Source organism: Leuresthes tenuis, unplaced genomic scaffold, assembly GCF_036924035.1.
Source record: "Leuresthes tenuis unplaced genomic scaffold, fLeuTen1.0.hap1 SCAF_19, whole genome shotgun sequence".
Taxonomy (NCBI): Eukaryota; Metazoa; Chordata; class Actinopteri; order Atheriniformes; family Atherinopsidae; genus Leuresthes; species Leuresthes tenuis.
The window spans coordinates 6,839,441-6,860,719 of NW_027325373.1; the positions used below are offsets into that span (position 1 = coordinate 6,839,441).

At 37.7% G+C, this 21,279-nt stretch overlaps 1 protein-coding gene across 1 annotated transcript in view; it reads right to left on the bottom strand.

Annotated features, from left to right (window-relative positions):
- cntfr (ciliary neurotrophic factor receptor) overlaps positions 1-21,279 on the bottom strand; it is a 198,264-nt gene that overhangs the window by 85,175 nt on the left and 91,810 nt on the right. The window contains exon 4 of the mRNA XM_072372441.1: positions 1,291-1,524. Coding sequence (XP_072228542.1) covers positions 1,291-1,524 — 234 coding nt within the window. The remainder of the gene's footprint in view (positions 1-1,290; positions 1,525-21,279) is intronic.

The following is a 21,279-nucleotide window of genomic DNA, read 5'->3' on the forward strand; positions in this document are numbered from 1 at the left end:
TAACAGGTCTTTGGGAATTTCTTTATTGGTGCAAAAATACAATTTTATATCCTTCAAACTGTTATATTTTGCATTCTTTGTACATTGAACTTAAAAAAAAGAAAATTATTATGTGTCTCTGCAACAGAGTGCTGTTGCAATTTAAACCTGTTTCTTTGCCTCGTTGTATGTAGACACAGCACTAGTTCATCCCTTCACTTATGTACATTTTATATGATTAAAGGATTATTCTACATAATTCTAAGGTTGGACCGAAAATGAGTGAAAAAACAGCCAACATCCAAAGAAAAATTGAAAGACAGTCAGAAAGTCAGGTGAACTATTGTTCAAGACCACTGTAAAAAATTAAAAGAAAGTCTGCTTTGAAAAATATATCTGTAAGATATACAGATATCGAGGGTGTCTCAAGACTTTTGCATACCAATGTATAGATACATTTCAATAAAAAAGTAACATTTTGTCTTAGATTATAAGATTGATTATAAAATACTGTGAAGATGTTCCATTCAGCTAATTTCACAACCATGCATGCAAAACTGTAATTAAATTGATCATAATAATTAGAAAACAGTCAAATAAAGACCAAATAGGGGTTTCACTTTGAGTTCTTCAATTGTGTAGTTTTAACTTCTGAATACAGAGTTTATCTTTAAGTTCCATGAGTTAAATGCCACGTTTAATAATCTTGTTTTCAATCCCATCATCCTCTGGGGTTCTTGTCATTTACAAGTCCATTATTTTGCACAGACCCGGTGTATAAAATAGTCCCCATCAGAATAATGGTCCTCAGAGGAGGCCACTGCCAGCTCACAGGCCACTATGGCAAGCTATTAAATTGACAATCATATAGGTTTTGCATGATTATTAACATGCCCAGCCATAACTGCAAAATGACCAAATGTCATTCTTACAACTAATCATTAAAACTTGTCAAGTGGCAGTAGGCCCTGCTGTAAGGACTGTTATCGTGACAATTCAAGTTTAATATTAGCATTTAAAATTCAAATGAAACAACCTTCAAATGGTATAACTTATTATTAAAACTGCCACTTAGCCAAAGGGTTTAACTGAGCAAGCAGAAATATAAAAATAGAATGTCACTTATAAGGATACTCTGATTAATGTTTGCTAACTGCCACATACCCGAATGCTGCTTAACAAAAATGAACAGCAACAGTCTTCTCATGAATAACAATGTCCTGTACTCACTTTCGCCTTTGGGAGGATTAAAGATTCAGCCTGTCTTGTTTCAAACAAAACTAAATAATATCAAAATAGCCTGCTACTCACTGCCGATGTGAAGGATGATGGTGTCACGCCTCTCTCCGTGCGGGTTCTGAAAGCAGCTATAGAGTCCGTTATGGCCCAAGTCCACCTGGGTCAGGATCAGTCTGGGACCTTCTAGACGGTGCAGGGCTTTCACATCTGTTCCGTTCACCTTCCATGACACAGAAGCTTCATTGTCCAGGGAGCCGCACCGCATGGTGACATCATTGCCCATTTGCTCATACTGGTTTCTTGCAACTGAGAGCACATGAGAGGCAAAGATGAAGTGTCAATGGTGGCAACAGTGAATAAAAACAAGTACGATATCTGTGTGGTGTAATTACTGCCCTCTGTGCATGCTGGCAAATGAACACAGACAGCCAATATAAAGCATTTGTAATTACACTGAATAAGCATATGCAACACACAAATTATACTGTCTTACTGATTCCCTAGCAACAAGAAAGCAACAGAGACAAGTAGGAATTTCTCATCTGGCAACACTTTTCAACTGATATTATAAAACATGGAGGGATATAGTGTAATTTTGATAATAACAGTATTCAATCTGTTTTATTCAGTTTCAGGTCCACTGTCCAGCCATGCATATTGTTTAGCTTCTGATTTATAGTAGCAGGGATAGACAGAGTGTGAGTAAAAAAAAATATATATATAAAGAATATATATATATATATATATATATATATATATATAAATATTTAATTATCCAGTAAATATCCAGTAATGGATAAAAAAATTCCTATTTTGTTTCACACAAAAACCAGACCAGAAACTCTAATTTCACACTCTAACATGTTTTCTATGTCTAATCTATCCATGTATCAGCTCACTACTGACGCCAACGGTGTCTTGCCAGTGAAGTTGCATGGACTGTGACCTCCGGGGTGACGGGATTTTGCGAGCCTAATGGGAATTCTAGCTGGGACACTGGGGTTAGTAGCCCTGCTCTGTTGATAAGTCTCAAGGGGCCTGTTGTGACCACAACGAGTGAAGACCCCAGATTAACACTTAAACACTGAGGAACAACAGCACAACAAGAAGCAACAATAAAATATTGATCCTCATCTCAGGAAAAAGAAAAAAGCTTGCGTAACGAAATGGGTGCGGGGGTGCAGTTATGGTCCTTTTCTTCCTTAGAAGTCTCTTTTCTTGTTTATCTCTCTTTCCTTGTATGCTAGTCAAAGATGGATCTTTGGTTTCTTACCACAATGCCCATCATTTTGCAGTTTTTAATGTGTGTAAGCTTTCCTGTCTTATTCTACTCAGACATGCCTCTTACCACAGCTGATACAGATATCAACCCAGTGTTTCATGTATATTCATGTCCCATAACAGAGCCATCCATATTTAATGTCCCCATTAGCATTAACCTGACACTATTTGTTCTCTTCGTCTTCTGCTCCCCTGTTCATTACCCCTCAGTGGCTACTACTCGTGCTTATACTTCTCCTTTTCTGTATAACATCTCTCCATCTTTCTGTTTTAACACTGTCCATCCCAGCTACCTCAGTGTTTGCCCTCACCATTTCCTGATAAAATTTGAGCACATACACAATATGCACATCATTGGCAAGAAATGGCAATTTGCTTTGATCTCCCTCTCTGTCATGTTACTTTGAACAGCCCATGTGACTTTATTTACATAAAAAGCTATTTGCATCTGAGCAAAATCCATATGGTTCGACTTTGATGTTAGCTTTGATGATGATGCTGGTGCCCTGATAAATTTTATGTGACAAGTAACATAAGAGGAAGTTGAGAAGAAAATTTTAAAAAATCAACTATTGCATATATATGAGAAAAGATGTTTATTAGACCTTTTTGAATTAAAATAAATTCCATGACTAAAATGACCTTATTCTCATTGTTCCACATGGGATGTTGTCTTTTCTGCACTTAACCTGAGCACCTACTGTGCTGGACAAATCAAAGTGTAGAATGCTGATGACAATCCAGCCTCAATCAGGACAACTGGCTTATAGAAACAAGGCGAGGCAACTGGTGAACTGATGTGAAACTAAAAACCTGGACCTGATTGTTTAAAAAAAACAAGGAGATTATTATTGACTGTAGGAGAAACCAGATAACTCCTCCTCAACACCACCAGTCACCAGCCTGACCTGGTCCCTTCCAGGACATGGCACACAAGCAGTGTTTGACCAAGGTTTGCAACACTGACACAGGGACCACACCCATCCCCACCATGAACCATTCTCCCTGCTTGCCTTTGGTAAGAGGTTTCACAGTATATGCAGCAGAACAGCCAGTTTTGGCAACAGCTTCTTCCCCCAAGCCATCAAACTTCTGCACTCACAAGACCCCCACCCCACTTCATGCATGCACATGTTGTCTCTCTGGACAGTTGCTGGGACTCCAATTTTATCAATCCCCTTAATGCAATATTTGATTTATTGATTTATATATATTTAATTTCAATTTGCACAATGTGAATTCTGATTTTATAACTTTTGGCACTATTACTTGACCAAAAGTGATAAACTCTTGGTCATATATGTACAGTTTCGGTGCAAAATGAATGAGAATAAAGTCCATTTATGGTATTTATTTATCTGCTATCAAAATGTCATAATCCCAATTCCTTTCCTCCCAAGATCATCAAAGGAATATTTAAAGTTTTCAACAGAAATCTCAACCGACAACTTTTTGAAGGGTATTTTGCTTTTTTTTTCTATCTATTTGTTTGTTTGTTTACTTTGTGAATGTTCTTGCTAGTGTCTGTTCAGCTTAATTTTTTTTTTTTTTACTCCTGGCTTGCCTCTCCTCTCACACTATCACACCTTATGCTCACAGCTTATGTTACATATGCATTTACCTCTCTGTCCTCTCTTTTCATCTAATTTATTTTTTTGTCTTTCTCCTTTCACACCAACATTAACCCTCCTTGTTCTCTCGTTGTGTGAGACTCTATCTTATCTCGTGTCCTCCACCACTGCTCTTTTGCTTCCCTCCCAGCTATCTGTTTCTTTGTCTGCCCTGCTTTGAACTTTACATTCTCCTGCTATCAACTCACTCATCATATTAGTCTAGTTTTGTTCACAGTTTCAAATATGGTATGTAAACAAAACAGACTATAATTACGACAGTATCTATTTTGAATACAAAAAATTCAACTAACTAACTAAATAAATTAGTTAGTTAAAGACTGGATGAAATTTTTTTTATAGGTTAAGTTACTCAGATATCCTTAAATCTTAAATAGCTGTAATTTATTGAAAGCACAAGAAGAAAAGAACTATACCACTACTTCCTTTTTACATCTGTGGATTAATCAACTATTCATGTGCTCTATTTGGAATTGACCATGGGAAACTTACAGTGTATGTGCATGTCAAGAAAAAAGTTGTTTTCCAGGTTGTCTAGCATCTATTAATTCTGGATCTATGATGGATCTTTATAGCATAGAAGAGCAAGCTCTATTAGACTGGAGTGTAAATTTGATACTTTCCATCTTTATCCTTCATCCTCAAACCTGGTCTGACCACAGTCGTCTATACTTGGAGAGTTTTAATGAACCAAAAACCTATATAGAATAATGTCTGTGATACCTGCCTGTGAAGGTTTTATCTCTGTTCCAGAAGTAAGTACTCATTTGCTCTGGGAGCATGACGTATCCTTTTTTTTGAGGGGGCACACCCCAAAGATCCACAATCTCCTGGCATTGCCATGGAAAGTTAAAAAAATCATATAATTAACTTGCAGTTTGGATTAAGTCGTTTAATTGTTATCCAGTTTAAAAGGAATCTGTTGTTTGCGCTTAAGCTGCTTATTGTGAAGAAGCCTCTCCTCTCAGACAAAAGAACAGAGTTCTCTCTGTACAATTATTGGCTCACCTTCTCCTCTCTTCTCACCTTGAAGCTACTCACTCAATATGAATTGTTGAAATTTCAGCATTCATCAGGAGTGTATCACTGATCATCATCAGTCTGCCCACATGTCACTCATGCATAATACACATTATAGCACAGTAAAAACACAAGCTGATACTTATGATTACACTCATGTACTCACTCACACATGAGAACACTGCCCTGCATAATGTCCTCATTTCTCATGACCATGCAGACGAGAAGGCTTGATAACCATAATGACATTTAACTCAAGTGCTATTGATCTTTCAGTAATGGACTAGACACTGTAAGCAGCAGAGCACTACTATTACCCACCAAAATGAGGATGAAAATCAGCAATGTCCTGTTTTTACTTGTTATACTCCTTATTCACGTTGATGCCAGCAGACAGAGATAAGCAATTTATGACCCTTCCAGTGGCAAAGCAGTTTAGATAACTTAAGTTTTTCTGAAGTAGATGAATGAGATGTATGGATGAAAAATGAAAAAAAATCCACAAAGATCCAGATTAAACAACAAATGCACACTAAAAATGTGTAAAATGTGTTTTTATAATATGTTCTGTCTTGACAGTTTTGAGTGGCATCTCATTTAGTCACACAATTGCATTTAAAGTTAAGAAATTTGCTTTTATATGTTCTGTATTCCTCACTTTCTGATAGAGCATTAACATAACTACATACAGTTGCTGTCATAATAAGGAACATAATAGGAAACAGAATGCGAATGAGAAACCCAGGCATGTTTTCCCACAGGTTTATTTTCTCACCATTACAGGGAGCTTGAACTTTGTATTCAAAGTGGGATTCTGCAGGCAAATGAGGCTACTGTACTACTCATGCAGCCTTGTGATGTTTTAACAAAGAAGTGCATTACCATAAAGAGTGAACATAATATCTTGTGTTGAGGTCACTGGTGTTATACCTACAGGACAGCACAGTATTGCTGACCAGAGGCTATTTAAAGGATAATGGGCACACAAACACACATGCACACACACCCTTGGGCAATAAAACACATATGGACTACTGAAGTGTCATAAGGGACGACCCAAACAATTGTTACACACTTACCTCTGCACTTTATAAATGTGCACAAAGTACATACTTAACTCAGAAGAATACAACTTCACACACATAGATAAATGGTAAAAATGTGTTTGTGCCTCTGTATGCGCAAACACAACTCATGAAAATTGTACAGTACACCCAGTGACCTCATACAGTGTACACCTGGGATATACACACAAACACAAACACACACCAACAACACTACAGGTCAAATGAGGAAATGTAGTTTGGGCAGAATCTGAGCGTGGGTTTAAATAAGCACAGATCTACTACTGGAGGTGAGTTCGTTAACAGATGCAGGTTCAGTAAAGAGATAACAGAAAAGAAGTATTGAATGAAAAAGAGAATTTATGAAAACAATGTCAACAAAGAATGAAGACAAAGAATCAGTTTTGTTCTGTGGACCTTGTTTAGATGACTGATAAATTCATGTCTTCTTTTTTCCATACTGATTAACTGCAGATAAATTAGGTGAAGTTATGAATGTGCAGGTGTAACTGAGCATATTTCTGAGTTCACTAAAATATTCAGTGCGATGAGAAACAACATTGTTTTAAATAGTTAAAAAAAAAATCATCAACATTGTAACAAGTTAGAGTTGCAGCTGTATTATAAAATCACCAGACTTCTATACTGGCAACATGAGTGCACACACTTGCATATAATGCACATGTTACCTGACCAACATCAAGAAAGACTCACTGAAGTAGACTCATGAAGTTTGACTATGGAAAACAGACTGTAAAGCCTGTGTTCTCATGTTTGCACTTCAGTTTAAACAATATGGACGAAAATGTGGCTCTCTCATTCTGAATCTAGGACTTTACTTATACATGCATGCACGCATGTGTTTAAAGTGTGTGTGCGTGTGAGTAACCACCTGTAAGTTATGATCCAAGTGCATGGTGGTGGCGTGAAATGAAATTGAAATTCGTTGTCAGCATTCTAATTTATCATCTCAAAGTGTTATATTCATAATGCTCTTGACAGTGCTAGCTTGTGTATGAGTAGCTGACCATGTGTAGCTACCCTTGTTTGTGCAGCCCTCCTTGTGGATTCACTGGCATAAACATATCACACCAAGTGATATGGTGCTGCTTTCCAGCCAGACTGTAACTCACTAGAACATTTATTGGTGAATCGCATTTGTATGGCTAAGGAGAGCCATGCCTTTTCAAAGTTCAACAGTGAAGGGGTGGATTGGCTGACATTGAAATTGAGCACAGATTGACCGAGAAAGAGCCCAGGAGAATTATCAGTTCAGATAAAGAAGATTGATTTTTTTCACCTGGTGGTCGCACAAAGTGATGTAGCCTAAGCCAATTCCACCCATGCAGAGAAACAGGGAGCACACACCTGAACAGTGATTGGTAGAAAAGTTGGTATTGAGCATGAAACTGTAAGTAAACTTTAGTATTGATCAGAAAATTATTTCTGAGTTCTGGAAGCGGAGGTAAACATTAATACATTTATTTAATTTAGTTTTATTTTAAAATGTTATGTTTATTTATTTGACTTTCCAACCCCAGAAAACACAGCACAGCCTCCAGAGATTAATTGTATTTCGTCTGCATGAAGCAGATAGACAGACCAATGGAATTAAAGTCCTACCACTCAGAAATGTACATTTGAAAATCATGGAAATTGTGCTTTGAAATGACCTTGCATATCCTTAAAACTGTGTGAGATGTCCCACTCTACCTTTTCCTCATTAATTTATTATTAAAGTTAATGCTGAGATAAACAGTGAATTATTAAATTTGATCAGGACAGGAGTGAGTCAAAGCAACAAATGTGATATTCATGTCTGTTCAGGCTGTTACTCTGATCAAACACCTTCCTTACACTTTTGGCCTTCAATTGCACTTTCATTGGACCCTTGTGAGCTCAGGCACTCAGCTATCAAAATCGCTTCCATAATAATTTCACAATATTTTACAGCCTTAAGCCACACACACACACACAGGCACACACACTAATCATGCTCTACAATAAAACCACTGTAAGGTGAAGTGAATAATTCGATCATTTTGATATAAAGCAATATTCTACTGGGCAACCTTGGGTTCTAGAAGTCATATTTTATGTGACACTTAAACAAATGTACTTCCGCAGCTTGATAAAGTGGTCAAGCTTTTGATACCCCTCCAAACTCTCCCGATACCAATCTGATCGAGCACCTGCGGGATCCATTGGAACAGGCCGGACCCCATCCTGCCACCCACAAGAACCAAAGGATCTGCTGTGAAAGACTGCCAAAGACATCCTAGAGTTCCACATGCCCATGCTCTGTTTGTTTAGAGCTTTTTCAATGGTACAAAGTGGACCAACATTAGGCAAGTGGTTTATTGAGCAGTTGACTTCACAGTTTATTTTATGCAGTTACTGCAAGTCATATCAGGTTTCTTCTTGCCTCAGCCAGCCTCATATCTGAGAAATATTGTATAACTAGATAGTAGGCACGATGAAAATCTGAAGCATTTCAAATGTGGATGTGTTGTTGATAAAGTATTACAACAGGTGTATTTACAATGTTATCCTTTGGGGTGCTATCACTGGCTGCAGCCATGTTGTTTGTTTCCTGAGCAGTCAAACTAAAGAGTTTTCTTCAAATTGTACAAGCAAACATAGATATCTAATCTTTATCAACTGCACACATGCACTCACTGGGCTGTATTAGACAAATGTGAAAACAATCTTGCATTAGATAATCTGGTCAATCGTATCTCAGCTTGGCCGGTGTGCGGTGGTGTGGCTTTCATGGGAAGAAATGTTGACATGACTCAGAAGGAGTAGCACACACTGAATTGTACTCAGTTGTGTCATTGTTGAGCAACTTCTTATGTGCACGCTGGTAAATTCTACAGAAAACAGTCGCATTGTCGAGATGGACATGGAGAAGAGTAATCAGCCCAAATAAGACACATAGACGGCAAAGGTCTGTCAAATGTTTGGCAAGATTAAATGCAATCAGCACAGCTACATATTATCTTAAAACAATGCTATTTACATCAGGGTTTATGAACGTTGACAGATATTTTTCATGTATTTAAAGCGATTCTCACATTTTTAGACATTTTGTAGCATAAAAGGGGGTTGTAATGTAGATAGTTCATGTAATATTCTTGGCTTTTAATGTTTTCTGATTTTTTTAAAATATTTTTATCTGTTCTTTCTTTCTTTAGCTATTTATGTATTTACACATATATATATATATATATATGTAATAGAGCTATGTATAGCTCTATTTTTCTTTCTGATAGGCAGTCAGACTGTTTTATTGCGTCACTCAGCATGTGGCACAACTGGTTAGGCAAACTCGGCAGATGTTCTGTGAGTATATGTCGGTATGACACAGCAAAATGCTAAATCCTTAAAACGATTTATAAGACTGAGATCCGATTAACTCCTGCACGACCTAAATATCAGCAATAAACTCCTGTTGACACTTTCACGATTGCAAATGTATTACTGCTCTGAGAGATGCACCAGGACCACATGTGCTATAGTATATGCTCTCACACACACACATAGATACTTGCAAGGGCCACACAGGCACCAAAAACAAACAAACTTGGTCAGAAGTTTCTGCACCCACAAACATGCTCTCACACACTCACTCAAACATCTTGGAATGAAGTTATCACTTTATCCTCTCCTGTCTCTTTCCCAAAGAGAGATTAACATTCACTTGCTCCCCCTCTTTCTGCATTTGCCTCTCCTTTCATGTGAACACTGAGGCAGCTGCAGCTGTGTGAGGGTTTGTGAGCTTTCTGTGCATGTCTGTGTATGAGTCAGGGCACCAATGCTCAAATAAATCCACTTCCTGTTTCCTGCCATCTTATCTTGGCCCCACCGCACATGTAAACGTATTGTATCTGAGTGTTCGAGTGAGTCAGTCTGATCATTTCCTCTCATCATCTGGCTTGCCGAATCTGTAGGAGAAGACTACAGAGTAAAGATTTGCAGGCACTAGGGTTAATTGATACTTCACTATCTAGATTTTGTTTGGGAGGAGCTAGCAAGCAAGATAGACAAGAGCTGTACAAAAGGAGAGGAGGAAGCAGAAGGAAAAAGAGACAGAGTGGAAAGATGGAGAGACATGTTAAATTGAAAGGGGTACAGCAAAGGAAGGGAGACAAATTGTGGAGAGCGAGAGCAGGATAGTTAATATTTTACAAGCCTGGATTAGAGAGGTCATGAAATGAGGTATGGGAGAAAGATTCCTGAGAGTTAGCTACAGCCAGAATGAGAGAACAGGAGAGGGACAGCTGGATGGCTTTGATCAGAAACATCTGTGGGTTTCAAGAGGGAAAAACAGTGAATGGTGGGACAAAAATGACACCATGCTCCTTTATCTGTTTGTCTGGACAGGTTTCTATTCATCTATGTATTCCCCTGATCCACAGGTTCATTTTGCTCTTGTGGAATCATTTTTGTGGTGTGGTGTTTAACCATATATACAAATCACATTTGTTTAGATTATGTGAATCTTTGTAAAGGAGGAGATCCGTTTAAGATGATAATAAGTACCAGGTAGAGCCCATTATAGCCTATATTCAGCATGAAATAATGGAGCAGAGTACTTGAACATTGCTTCTGACCTTTTCCCAAATGACACAATCAGTTTTTAAATTGATTTCCCATGCAGGCAGTCTTTGCTTCTGTGTTTGAATCAACTTGTGGAGACATATGAGTCATGCTGGAAAAAGGTGATCCATCATGGCAGAATAACTTCTTAGTCTTCTTTTCCCCACATATTTATATTCAGCAAGGAATGAATCTGAACATCTAATTTACATCATGTCGACTTATCCAAATATGAGATTTGTCGTCTCTGCTCACAGCAAACTGTAATTTTTGGTCATCTGTATTGAGATTTTAATCAATTCCCCGGCTAAAAATAATTCTTGGGAATTTTCAGTGAAACCTGCTTTTGAAATGAAGAGTGCCTGTAATATAACTTTGTTTTTTTAACCTCCATTGGCATTTCTGCAATGATAATCAGACATAAGCCAGTAGAAACCTCCCTCACAGCCCTAATCTTATTGGTTAATAACATGGCTAACATCTCCCTAAGCCTTTCCCGAGAGCCAAACTCAGAAGGTCAGTACTAATATGAAGTCGCTGATTTATTAAACCAAATGGGCAAATGCAGACAGAGAAGAATGAGAGAGACTTTAAATAAAGATAAGGAGAATATGGAGAAAATTAAGGAAAAAAAGGTCATTGAGGGAGTGGGAGGAAACAGCAGAGCAATGAAGGTTAGAAGATGTAAAGGCCATAAGAGACGGGCATGTTGGAGGTTAAGAATGGAGTTGATCAGGAAAGAAGTGATAAGAGGTGGTGAAGGGGAGATAAAAGAGGAAAGGGTTTCAGAGAGAGAGATGAGAAGAGGGGCATGAGAGAAATGATCGCCTTAATTAATGGACTATAATATATGACAAAATTTCTGGGTTCCAAGATAATATCAGCAAAAATTACTGCCTTCATCACAGGAACACTGCAAATATAGAGCGACCTTGACAGGATAGCTGAAGCTGCAGGGACATTTGGAAACTCTTGATAGGAACTAAAAATGTCTGGCTTACATTAAAAGTTACACTGGCTTCAGTAATGAGAGGCTGATGAACATGTTTTTTTTGTTCGTGTGGGTTTTTGCTATAGTTGCTTTGCCTTTTCAGAATGTGCATGTTACTCATGTTAAAGTGGGTGAGAAACTTTCTTCTTTCGGCTGAGAAACATAACGATCATACAAGTACCTTTGTTTTAAGAATGTAAAATGAAAAAGGAAAAAAGGTATAGGAATTTAATACCACTGATCTTTGAATCATATAGTCTCAGCAGATATTGCATAATATGCATATTTTTTAACTCGTCCAAAATGTATTTGTTTTATAATCAGTATTTTTTAAATAGTAAATTTGGAGACATGGCATATCCCGTGGCTTCTGTTTTCTGTAAGACAGTGTTCACGTGTCATGAGGCAATCACAAGGCATGAGTAGAAAAATGTGTACACCCTAACTATGTTGACTTTATAACTGTCAAACATGTATTTTCTAACTTGTAAACCTAATCATGTACATTAATGATGATAATTATGTTGAAATGAGCTAAAGACAATAACTACATATCATGAGACAATAAAGAGATGACTGTTTCTACTCCATTGTAACTGTAAATTCATATTCAAATTTGTTGGAAAACAAGGTTTTAGAATTTTTTTGAATTAATAACCCTGGGATAAAGTGAATATGGGTACATTATAAAACAGCACATGCAAGTTTGCAAGATGAAAGCTATTTTTGCTCTGCTGCTAGTCCCCAGTGTGTAGCTGCAATGGAGCTATCAATCACCCAAATCTTAGAACAGCAATCAGCCGGGTTTGTCAAGCTGTAGCTGCAGCAGCTAAATAGAGCCCTGCACTTCTAACATTATTTTCATTGTTATTTGAGTCAGCAATCACATAACTACCATTCAAAACTCAAAGAGGATTTTCTCATGACAGAGTGAGTCCAGTGTTGGTTCTGTGAATAGTTTCCAATCACAGGTAGGTACAGTGCCGAGGGACCAGGACATGAGTGCTTCTAAAGCTGCGATCAATCAAGTGACTGTGGAGCTGTAAGAAACACCTACTGCTGACAATACACACAGTGGATGTACATACCATAATGCACATAATTCCACTGTGGCCTGCATATGAAAATAAATGCATGTCCACCTTCTCTTATTGCCAGTGATTCCAAACAAAAGTACACCCAAACACAAGCGAGCGAGGTGTCATGTGAAAACACTGATTTCAGGTTCAGCGGCCGCAAAACACATATCACATCTGTAATCTATGCAGCTGAGAAGGCCCAGATTGCCACTCATCATGAAGGACGGGGTGGAAAAAAAGGTGGAAAACAAATAACCTTAAAGGAGCCCAGCAGTGCACACACAGATTTATTTGAACTGGAGCAGAGCCTGCAGTGTTGTTGCTGGGTTCTTCATCCTAAAGTTTACTTACAGTTTCATGCTCATCATTTGTCAGGGAAGACTAATGATGCTGAACATAACATTTGCTACAATAAAAATCATTATCAGTGAATAAATTTCCTTGACAGCACTGCTTCTCTTTCCAGTAGTCCTCATAAATACTCTCGACTTCAAAGACAGACTTGACATGGAGTGGAGTGTACTCTTTCCGCTGTGTTCAGTTATTAGGAGTTCAAAGGAATTTAGGTTAATTAATACAGTTGGTTATAATTATGATTAATAATTATGTCCATGGTAATCAAAAGATCAAAGTCAGACTCTTAAACAATGCAAAAACAACATTTGTCTAATCACATCATTCTTGAAAATCCGAATAAAATGCTAGTGACAGATTATTTGTGAAATAAACATTTATGGCTATCAGTGTGCTGTGTGTGAGCATGTGTGGCAAGAGCCTGTGGATGGGCCTCTATCTAACACATACAGACGCTCCAGCAGAAGAGAAGAAAGCGCTAAACCCTGAGCACACATGGCCCACACGCTCAGAAATGCATGTCATGGCAAAAGCATCGTAGAGTAGTTGCACATGAGCGCCCATGTAATACAGGATGGATACAGTCACACCATGTCTGCACAAAATCATAGCATAAGTTTGTATAATGAGTGTAAGCAAGGTGGGATATACAGTTGTGCACGCAAACATGCAAAAAAAGCACAATAACATATGTCTTTTAAACAGAGTTCGTGAGTGCAATATCACACTGAACCCACAAAACTCACAGTCCCAGAAAAATGGATGGACTTGAATCAGTGGATGTATACTTTCTTTATTGCACCAGGAAAAACGTTAATCCATTGTTTTCATCTTTATAGCTAAAACATTTGCTCTTCTTGCTCTCTGTCATAATATAGACTTGTTTATGCTCTAAAAATAAACTCTACAGCACATATGCAGCAACTCTGATAGAACCAGATGGTCAATATCAAGTGGAAAGCACCAGTGAGAGCAGACAGCCAGAATCGATGGGATTGTATAATAGCCCAGATCTCAGGGGTTTCCTTTTTTTCTTCTATATTCTTTCATAATTTCCTTTATTACTATAAATGAGACAGGTGGTTTGATATTCAGTATGGGTTACAGTCAGTGCAGGACTGTCTTTGTTGTGCTGTGGCAGTTAAAGTCAAACCAGCACAAACAGAGTAGTAGAATCATAGTCATTGCTGCCTTTATCATCAATATAGCTGGCTCACAACCAAAAAATATAAACACGCATGTTAAAAGTCCTGTTATTCAAATTAACCTTTGTCTGTACCCTCATTGTCTCCCTGTAAGAAATGCACACACTCACTTGTGGTCACAGACAGGTCAGCCCTTTTGCTTCAGACTGTGAAACCACAGAAATGCAGAAATGTCAGAGCTGTAACAACAGGACAACCAAATGGGGGAAATTAAGGGGCTTTGTTGGTGCTTAGAAGCAATGTCAAAACACATGTTATAGATGGCTGTGTGTAGTGAAGGCTCTTTGAAGGGTGAGAAAGAAAAGGGGATATGAGGAAGCAAGCAGGACAAGATGGAGCAGATGGAAAAGAAAATGGTTAATGGCAAGTAGAGGAAGGGCAGATTTAGTGAGTGAGTAGGAAGGAGAGACAGCACTTTCAAATGTAAATAGATTTCTGTGTCAAATTTCCCTCAGAATATACAACATGAAAACCTGCCATATTCACGATACACTCACAAGAACACCAGCACTCTCATCTGTTGGCATGCAGAGGGGAATATTGCATGTGTGAGTACCTGCACAAATAAAACGAACACTTGCACACACACTCACGGACACACACAAGTGTAGTTACAGGCTCCTCTGTTCCAGCAATAAGCCAGCCTGAAGTCTAGCTGTAATGACATCCAGGTATGTTTGCTCTTCATTTTACATGGCTCATCGCAGCTCTAAACAGAGTATCAGCTCAGGGGGATGAGTCTGTGTCTGTGCAGGTGTGTACTTCAAAATCTCCATTTCTCCACACAAATGGCACATCTGTATGGTAGTGTGTGCTTGTATGTTTCTCTGTCCACAAGTGCATGGACCCCAGCGTACATATGCATGATTTCTTCAGTGTGTGCAAGTTCTCACACACACACATACACACGCACCGAGCCTACTTCCCAACTTGTTGACATTCCAGTAGCTTGGCCTCTTTGTGTGCTCTAAACTCTCCTTATTCAAAACAGACCTCCCCACTCTCCTTCCTCTCTCTCTCACACACACATACACATAGAGACATACACATTTCTCTTATCCCTTATTTTACCTGCTACATACTGAAAACAAAAGAAAGACAAGAAAAGACATGAGTGCCTGCATTCACCCTGCCCTCCATCAGCCAACTCATGCTGTCTGAATTTATTTTGCAGTTCTGCAGTAACAGCCTATGCCCTGCTCTGTACTTTGCTGAGTATTACTAATGGTTAATTAGTAATTATCAGTAATTATCATTACTACGGTATGTTGATGGTGGCTTTACAACAATACATTTACAGTTTCAGGCATATTCTGCTTTCTTCCGTTAGGGTGGGTATGGATATGGATTGTGTGCATTTCATGTAATTTGGCTTCACACATACTTTGGTCCAAATCTCTCAAATGCAATCATTGGCATTGGCAGTTAAGATATATATAACCTATGTTTAGTTTAAAGCAATTTTTAAGGAAAGAAAATACTGTAAAGGAGATACTGCATCTGTCATTCCAGTAATTAACTTACAGAGCTTCAGATTCCACATCTAAGATTGGCAATGTAATGAAGCAGAGCTAGCCTATGCAAAGGTAGATTTTGGCTGACTATAACCAAAGTGCTCAAGCAACTGCAAAGGGATCTTTATATTTGGTAACACATACTGACAAATTACATATAAACTAATCACCTTTTCATGACAGAAATCCTGCAAACTAATTTGTGAAATATAACATCATCCAACACTGGTAGCAATTAGTTGATAATTTAGTTGACACTCATAACTACAGCAAGGTCAAATTTAGATGAATGGGAACAACATAGTTCATATTGATATAATGTTGTCAGCTGAGAAAATGTTTGTTTTTTCTCTGTGTGGATTGTAATGTTACCAGAACCAGTCTGCAGAATAATGTTGTTGATTTGGTTTAGGCATAAAAATACATGGCTAGGGTTAGATTTGACATCATACTTATACCATTGCCATCTTGCAGTCTTTATTGTAACATTACTTTGCTAAATAAATTTAGCTATATGTTCTGGAGTGAGATTGGGCTGTGTGTGTGGATCAGGACTATACCTTTGCATACATCTCTTCTTTTTCAGGGTTCTACACTTTTCTTGAATTTTGGAATCCTTGGTAGATGATGAATTCTTTAAATTTCTGCCAAATGTCGAGCTACAAAAGCAGAAAACATGTTCTGCTCACAGTCATGGTGGTAACATAAATTCTTCTCCCCGTTAATTGAAAGGGGCATCAGGATTTATGCTAATCATAAAACATAACCGAGATGGAAGTAAAGTGGTTGTCAGGGGACTGTTTATCTTTCTGTTGTCGGCTGCAGTAGTTAATGATCCTCATCTTGCCACCAGCTACCTTTTTGTTTCCTTGTATTCCCCTTTCCTTTAGTATTGTCTGTCTTTTGCCTGTTTGCCTCTCTGTGGGCGTTGTCTGTCTGCTGCCTGGTGATTATCATAAACCCCTGCATCATCATCATGATCTGATCAGACCAGAAGGTTATCGATTCTGATCTTAACCCTACTTTTCATGAGATAGTCATGTACACCAGTAGCCTATGGTAAACATGATGACCTTAATACATTTTGACTCCCAGACTAAACTCCACTCTTGTATTTTTTTGTGTGTTCTGATGCCTTCATCTGCATCACAGAATTGCAACACCTTCCCTTCCTGCTTATTTCTCATCAGCGACTCAAACTTTTATCCGGCCAGTCTCACAAACCAAATTCTCAAATTCTATTCTATTCTCAAATAGCCTTAAATGTTATGCCACTTTCAAAATGCATTCATTGCAACAGGTAGTCATTACGGTACTCTTATAACCCCAGCTCCAGGTACTTTAGCATTAATGTCTTCTTATCCAGTCTGAATAAAAAAGAAAACACACTTTTGAAATCTCAGTTTCTACATGCCTGTTTCAGGTGCTCAGAAGCCAGAGCATGCACAGAGGCTTGCTGAAAGATTGACACTTTGTATCTCAATGGTGGAGACATGAGTGTGTGTGTGTTAACACCATACCTGAAGACAGAAGCGTTTATGTCTTAGATGCTTGGTAAAGAAAGGGGTATTCAATGTGTTCCATTTCTTTGAAAAAACATGCGCCTACATGTTTCACTGTTCTACTGTAGGCAGAAATATGTCGACTACGATGTAATGAGGCCAGTCTTTGAGTAATGAGGTCTTTTCAAAAATACTGAAAATCCCAACACAAGATTCTGAAGTTATCTCAAACTTTTCTCAAGAGCAAGAGTCAATAAAACAAACAAAGAAAAAGCTTATTCAAAATCAGACTGTTCAGTTGTCATTTTGAACACTGAACATCTAACATCCAATAAAGTGACAGACCTTAAGCACAGAAAGTTTAACATCTTGATGTGATGAAGTTTAAAGTTGTGGGAAAAAGCCTTAAAAACTCAGAGTGCTTGTTCCTCTGCTATTTTAAATATGTTTGTGGAACCAAATAACTGTGTACTGCTACCAGTTGCGTAAACATTTCGGTCTGTGATGCAGCAGTTTGCACTGAGGTTGTGATGAGTCAGAAGAGCTCCATATGGGCAACTATTCAATGGCTTAAGAAAGTGCCTATCAGAGCCAGTGCTTCTAAATGTCAAGCTATCCAAAAGAGAGTGACTGCTGTGCTCGACTTTCATGGTTGCTATTGTATCTTCTCTATTATTTTATTTCAGCCGGATGTGAGAATGTGTCAAAGTCAGGATTTAAATCCGGGACCTTTCCCTGAATGACCCCATGGCTTCCTCAGAGAAGTGAATATAATGTATAAGAGAGAAAGAAAAGGATGGAGAATGTGACAAAGGTGGAAGCAGATATTGCACATGGCAATATGTAGGAGGGAGGGGAAGAAGGGAGAAGTGTCTGTGGGTAAATTTGCATATGAAAAGGGTCAAGCAAGTTACCATTATATACCACGTGATCCTGTTTTTTGTTTTTTGTTTTTTTTTGTCCATTAAAGAGGACACTGAAAGTCTGCACAAGGAAATGCAAGTTGATCTCACATTTAAACATGAGTAAAATATTTTTAAGATGGAGATACTTTTGAGTCTGAATTGACAGAACAAAACTTGTCTATATCTCTGGCTTGTAACATAAACTGATAAAGCCTAAATGGAAAGTATGACCATCAAGTAAGACTAATTCAATTTGATAGACAGTTATTCATCACTTATCCAGCAAAATCCATAAAGATTCTGTGGTTTAAGCTTATAAAATATTAGCACATTTGAACATTTTTACACTGACAATACCAATGACAATTGAGTAGTCCTATTTTTTTAAAGGCTTAATTCCCTGATGCATTCTCATGTTTATAATCAAGGCCATGGGCTTCATCTATAGATGTTGCAGCTTCCAAGTGACACGCATATATGAAGACATAGGATGAGGTATTTTTCTTTATAGCATTGAAATTAAATAATTCTTTACATAAGTAAATCAAGGAACCAAATATTTCAGCTTCTGATTGGATCTGGACAAATAAGTCTCATTGAATATGTATGAGCTGAGTATTTTTTTTTTCTTCTTGTTTTTGTCTATTGCTTGTTGTCAGTTTCAGAAGAGCCTTTACGAAAGAAAAGAAGCAGGAGCAAAATAATAACAGGGTGTGAAATAATTTACACACCCACACTTCTAAGATTTGAAAACTGCCTTTTCATTGTGTGCAGGGAAGAGAATAGCCTGGCCTCAATTCACCATTGTGTGCACACAATATATCTTTATATACATGTGCTGCTGCTCTGTGCGTGAAAGTACTCGATGTTGGGAAAGGGTACAGAGTCCAAGTTCAAGCAGAAGGTTAATGCTACCTCTACTAGATTACCTGAACTGTAAGTGTGTTTGTATGTGTGTGAGCTGCTGAGATGAATGTGGTGTGGTATCAATTTGACAGATCGGGCTCTTTGTTATGCTGCAAACCTGAAATATGACAGGTGTACACTTGCAGTACAAATAAAGACTGTGTGTATAAGACTATGGGTGTATGTTGACGTGATCTTGCTTTGATTTCATTTTCTTTTTTTTTACATTTTCAAAACCTTAAGCTTATATCTAAATGTTCTAGCAATGCAATCATGTTTTGATTAACAATTTCACCTTTATTCCAGTATAACCTACGTAAACAACGAGTAAAAATATCTTAACAGTAACTGAGCAATGATGTCCTTTTTCTAAACTAGTATCTAGAAATAAATGTTTTTTATTCTATGGATAATAAAAATCTCTGTAAAACCCCCTTTAATGCTGATACAGACTCTAATACTGGATTTGGGATAATGTGATATAGTCCCGTGTCTCAATGTTACGTGCCGCCTGATGATGCATGAGTGGCCAATGCTGCTCCAGAGGGGTTAAGAGATGATGACACAACTTAATTTTGTGTGCCCCACAGTGGTTTTGTCTTTCATGCTTATTCATTGTTTGTCTCTTTTTCATGTGCTAATTATAACTATAAGCATTTTCAGGATTTTTGTACCTGTTTGGTAGTCAGTAGTCAGCAGGGACAAACTGCTCTTGATCAGCAATGACCTCCACACACACTGGTGTATTGAGAAACTATGCACTCTATCTGAGGCTGATATCCATTTGCTGGTGTCTAAATTAGATACCTCATCATAATCCTATGGCTGGTCACCTAGGCTATGACAGGACATTATGCCGCATAATGACCAGTTAGTCCTGGTGGATTATGCAATGCAGAGTCCCAGGGCAGCAACGTTACTGCATGTCTGACAATGACGGAGCACACTGGGCTTCTGTGTATTGCTTAAGGGCATGTGCTTATTGTACAAAACCAGCCTGTTATCTATTAATAATGGGACAATCTCCCAAAACCATTAGACCATGTTGTCACTTGTAGACCTTCAAAAAGAAATTCACTTAAGAATCTGCACCCTCTTTCATTGTGAAATGTCCTATCATATATTTGAAGTAGTAAAGTAGTAAACATCTTCTTCTCTCTTATTCTTTTGTTTGTATTTATATTTCGCAGCGTAGTCTGCTGCTGTGCATGTACATATTTTTATATACACATGTGCGTGTGTATGTATTAATGTTTGTTTCCGGTACATTTTAAAAGCTGTCAATGCTATTTCTGAGATTTCAGAAGTCAGTTTTCACTTGAATGTAACATACCATTACATAAAAGGTGCAGCCTTTTTATATGAAAGACAAAAATAATAGGAATTCAGTCTGATCTGACAGCTTATATATTCTAATGATAATATATCTATTTGCAGTCTTGCCAAATTTGAATATAAAAGACACTGAATGAATGGAATACTTTACTAATTACAAGAGAGGAATCCTATTATTGCTGTAATAATATAAAATCTAGTATTTACAAAAACTAAAAAAAGTAAAAAATAAATATACAAAAGAGGATAAAAAAAGACAGATAACGTATTTAATCTTGAAATATTAAAAAAGAGAAAGGAAATCGAGACACATTGTTAGATTGTTAGTATCAAATCCTAAACTGATAAATCATAATGAGATCTAATTGTGAGGTAAGCAAAGATTCACAGCTCACAGCTCTTACACTTGGTGACTAGTGACTTGTGATCTATTCTTCAGTGGAAATAATCAACCTGTCATGAACCAGTGCACAGGTTCACATAATAACTATAATTATTAATTAGGCAAAGTCTGCATATATGGTTTCATATGTTTTGGTGCAATCTTCTATGTGACGAAAGGATCTCCTGTCACCACCAAAATTCTTTAAGACTCTATGGACTTTCAATATCTCTGAGCTGATGGACAAGAAAGCTTTGGGAATTTGAATGTGAAAGGAGTGAACCAAGACT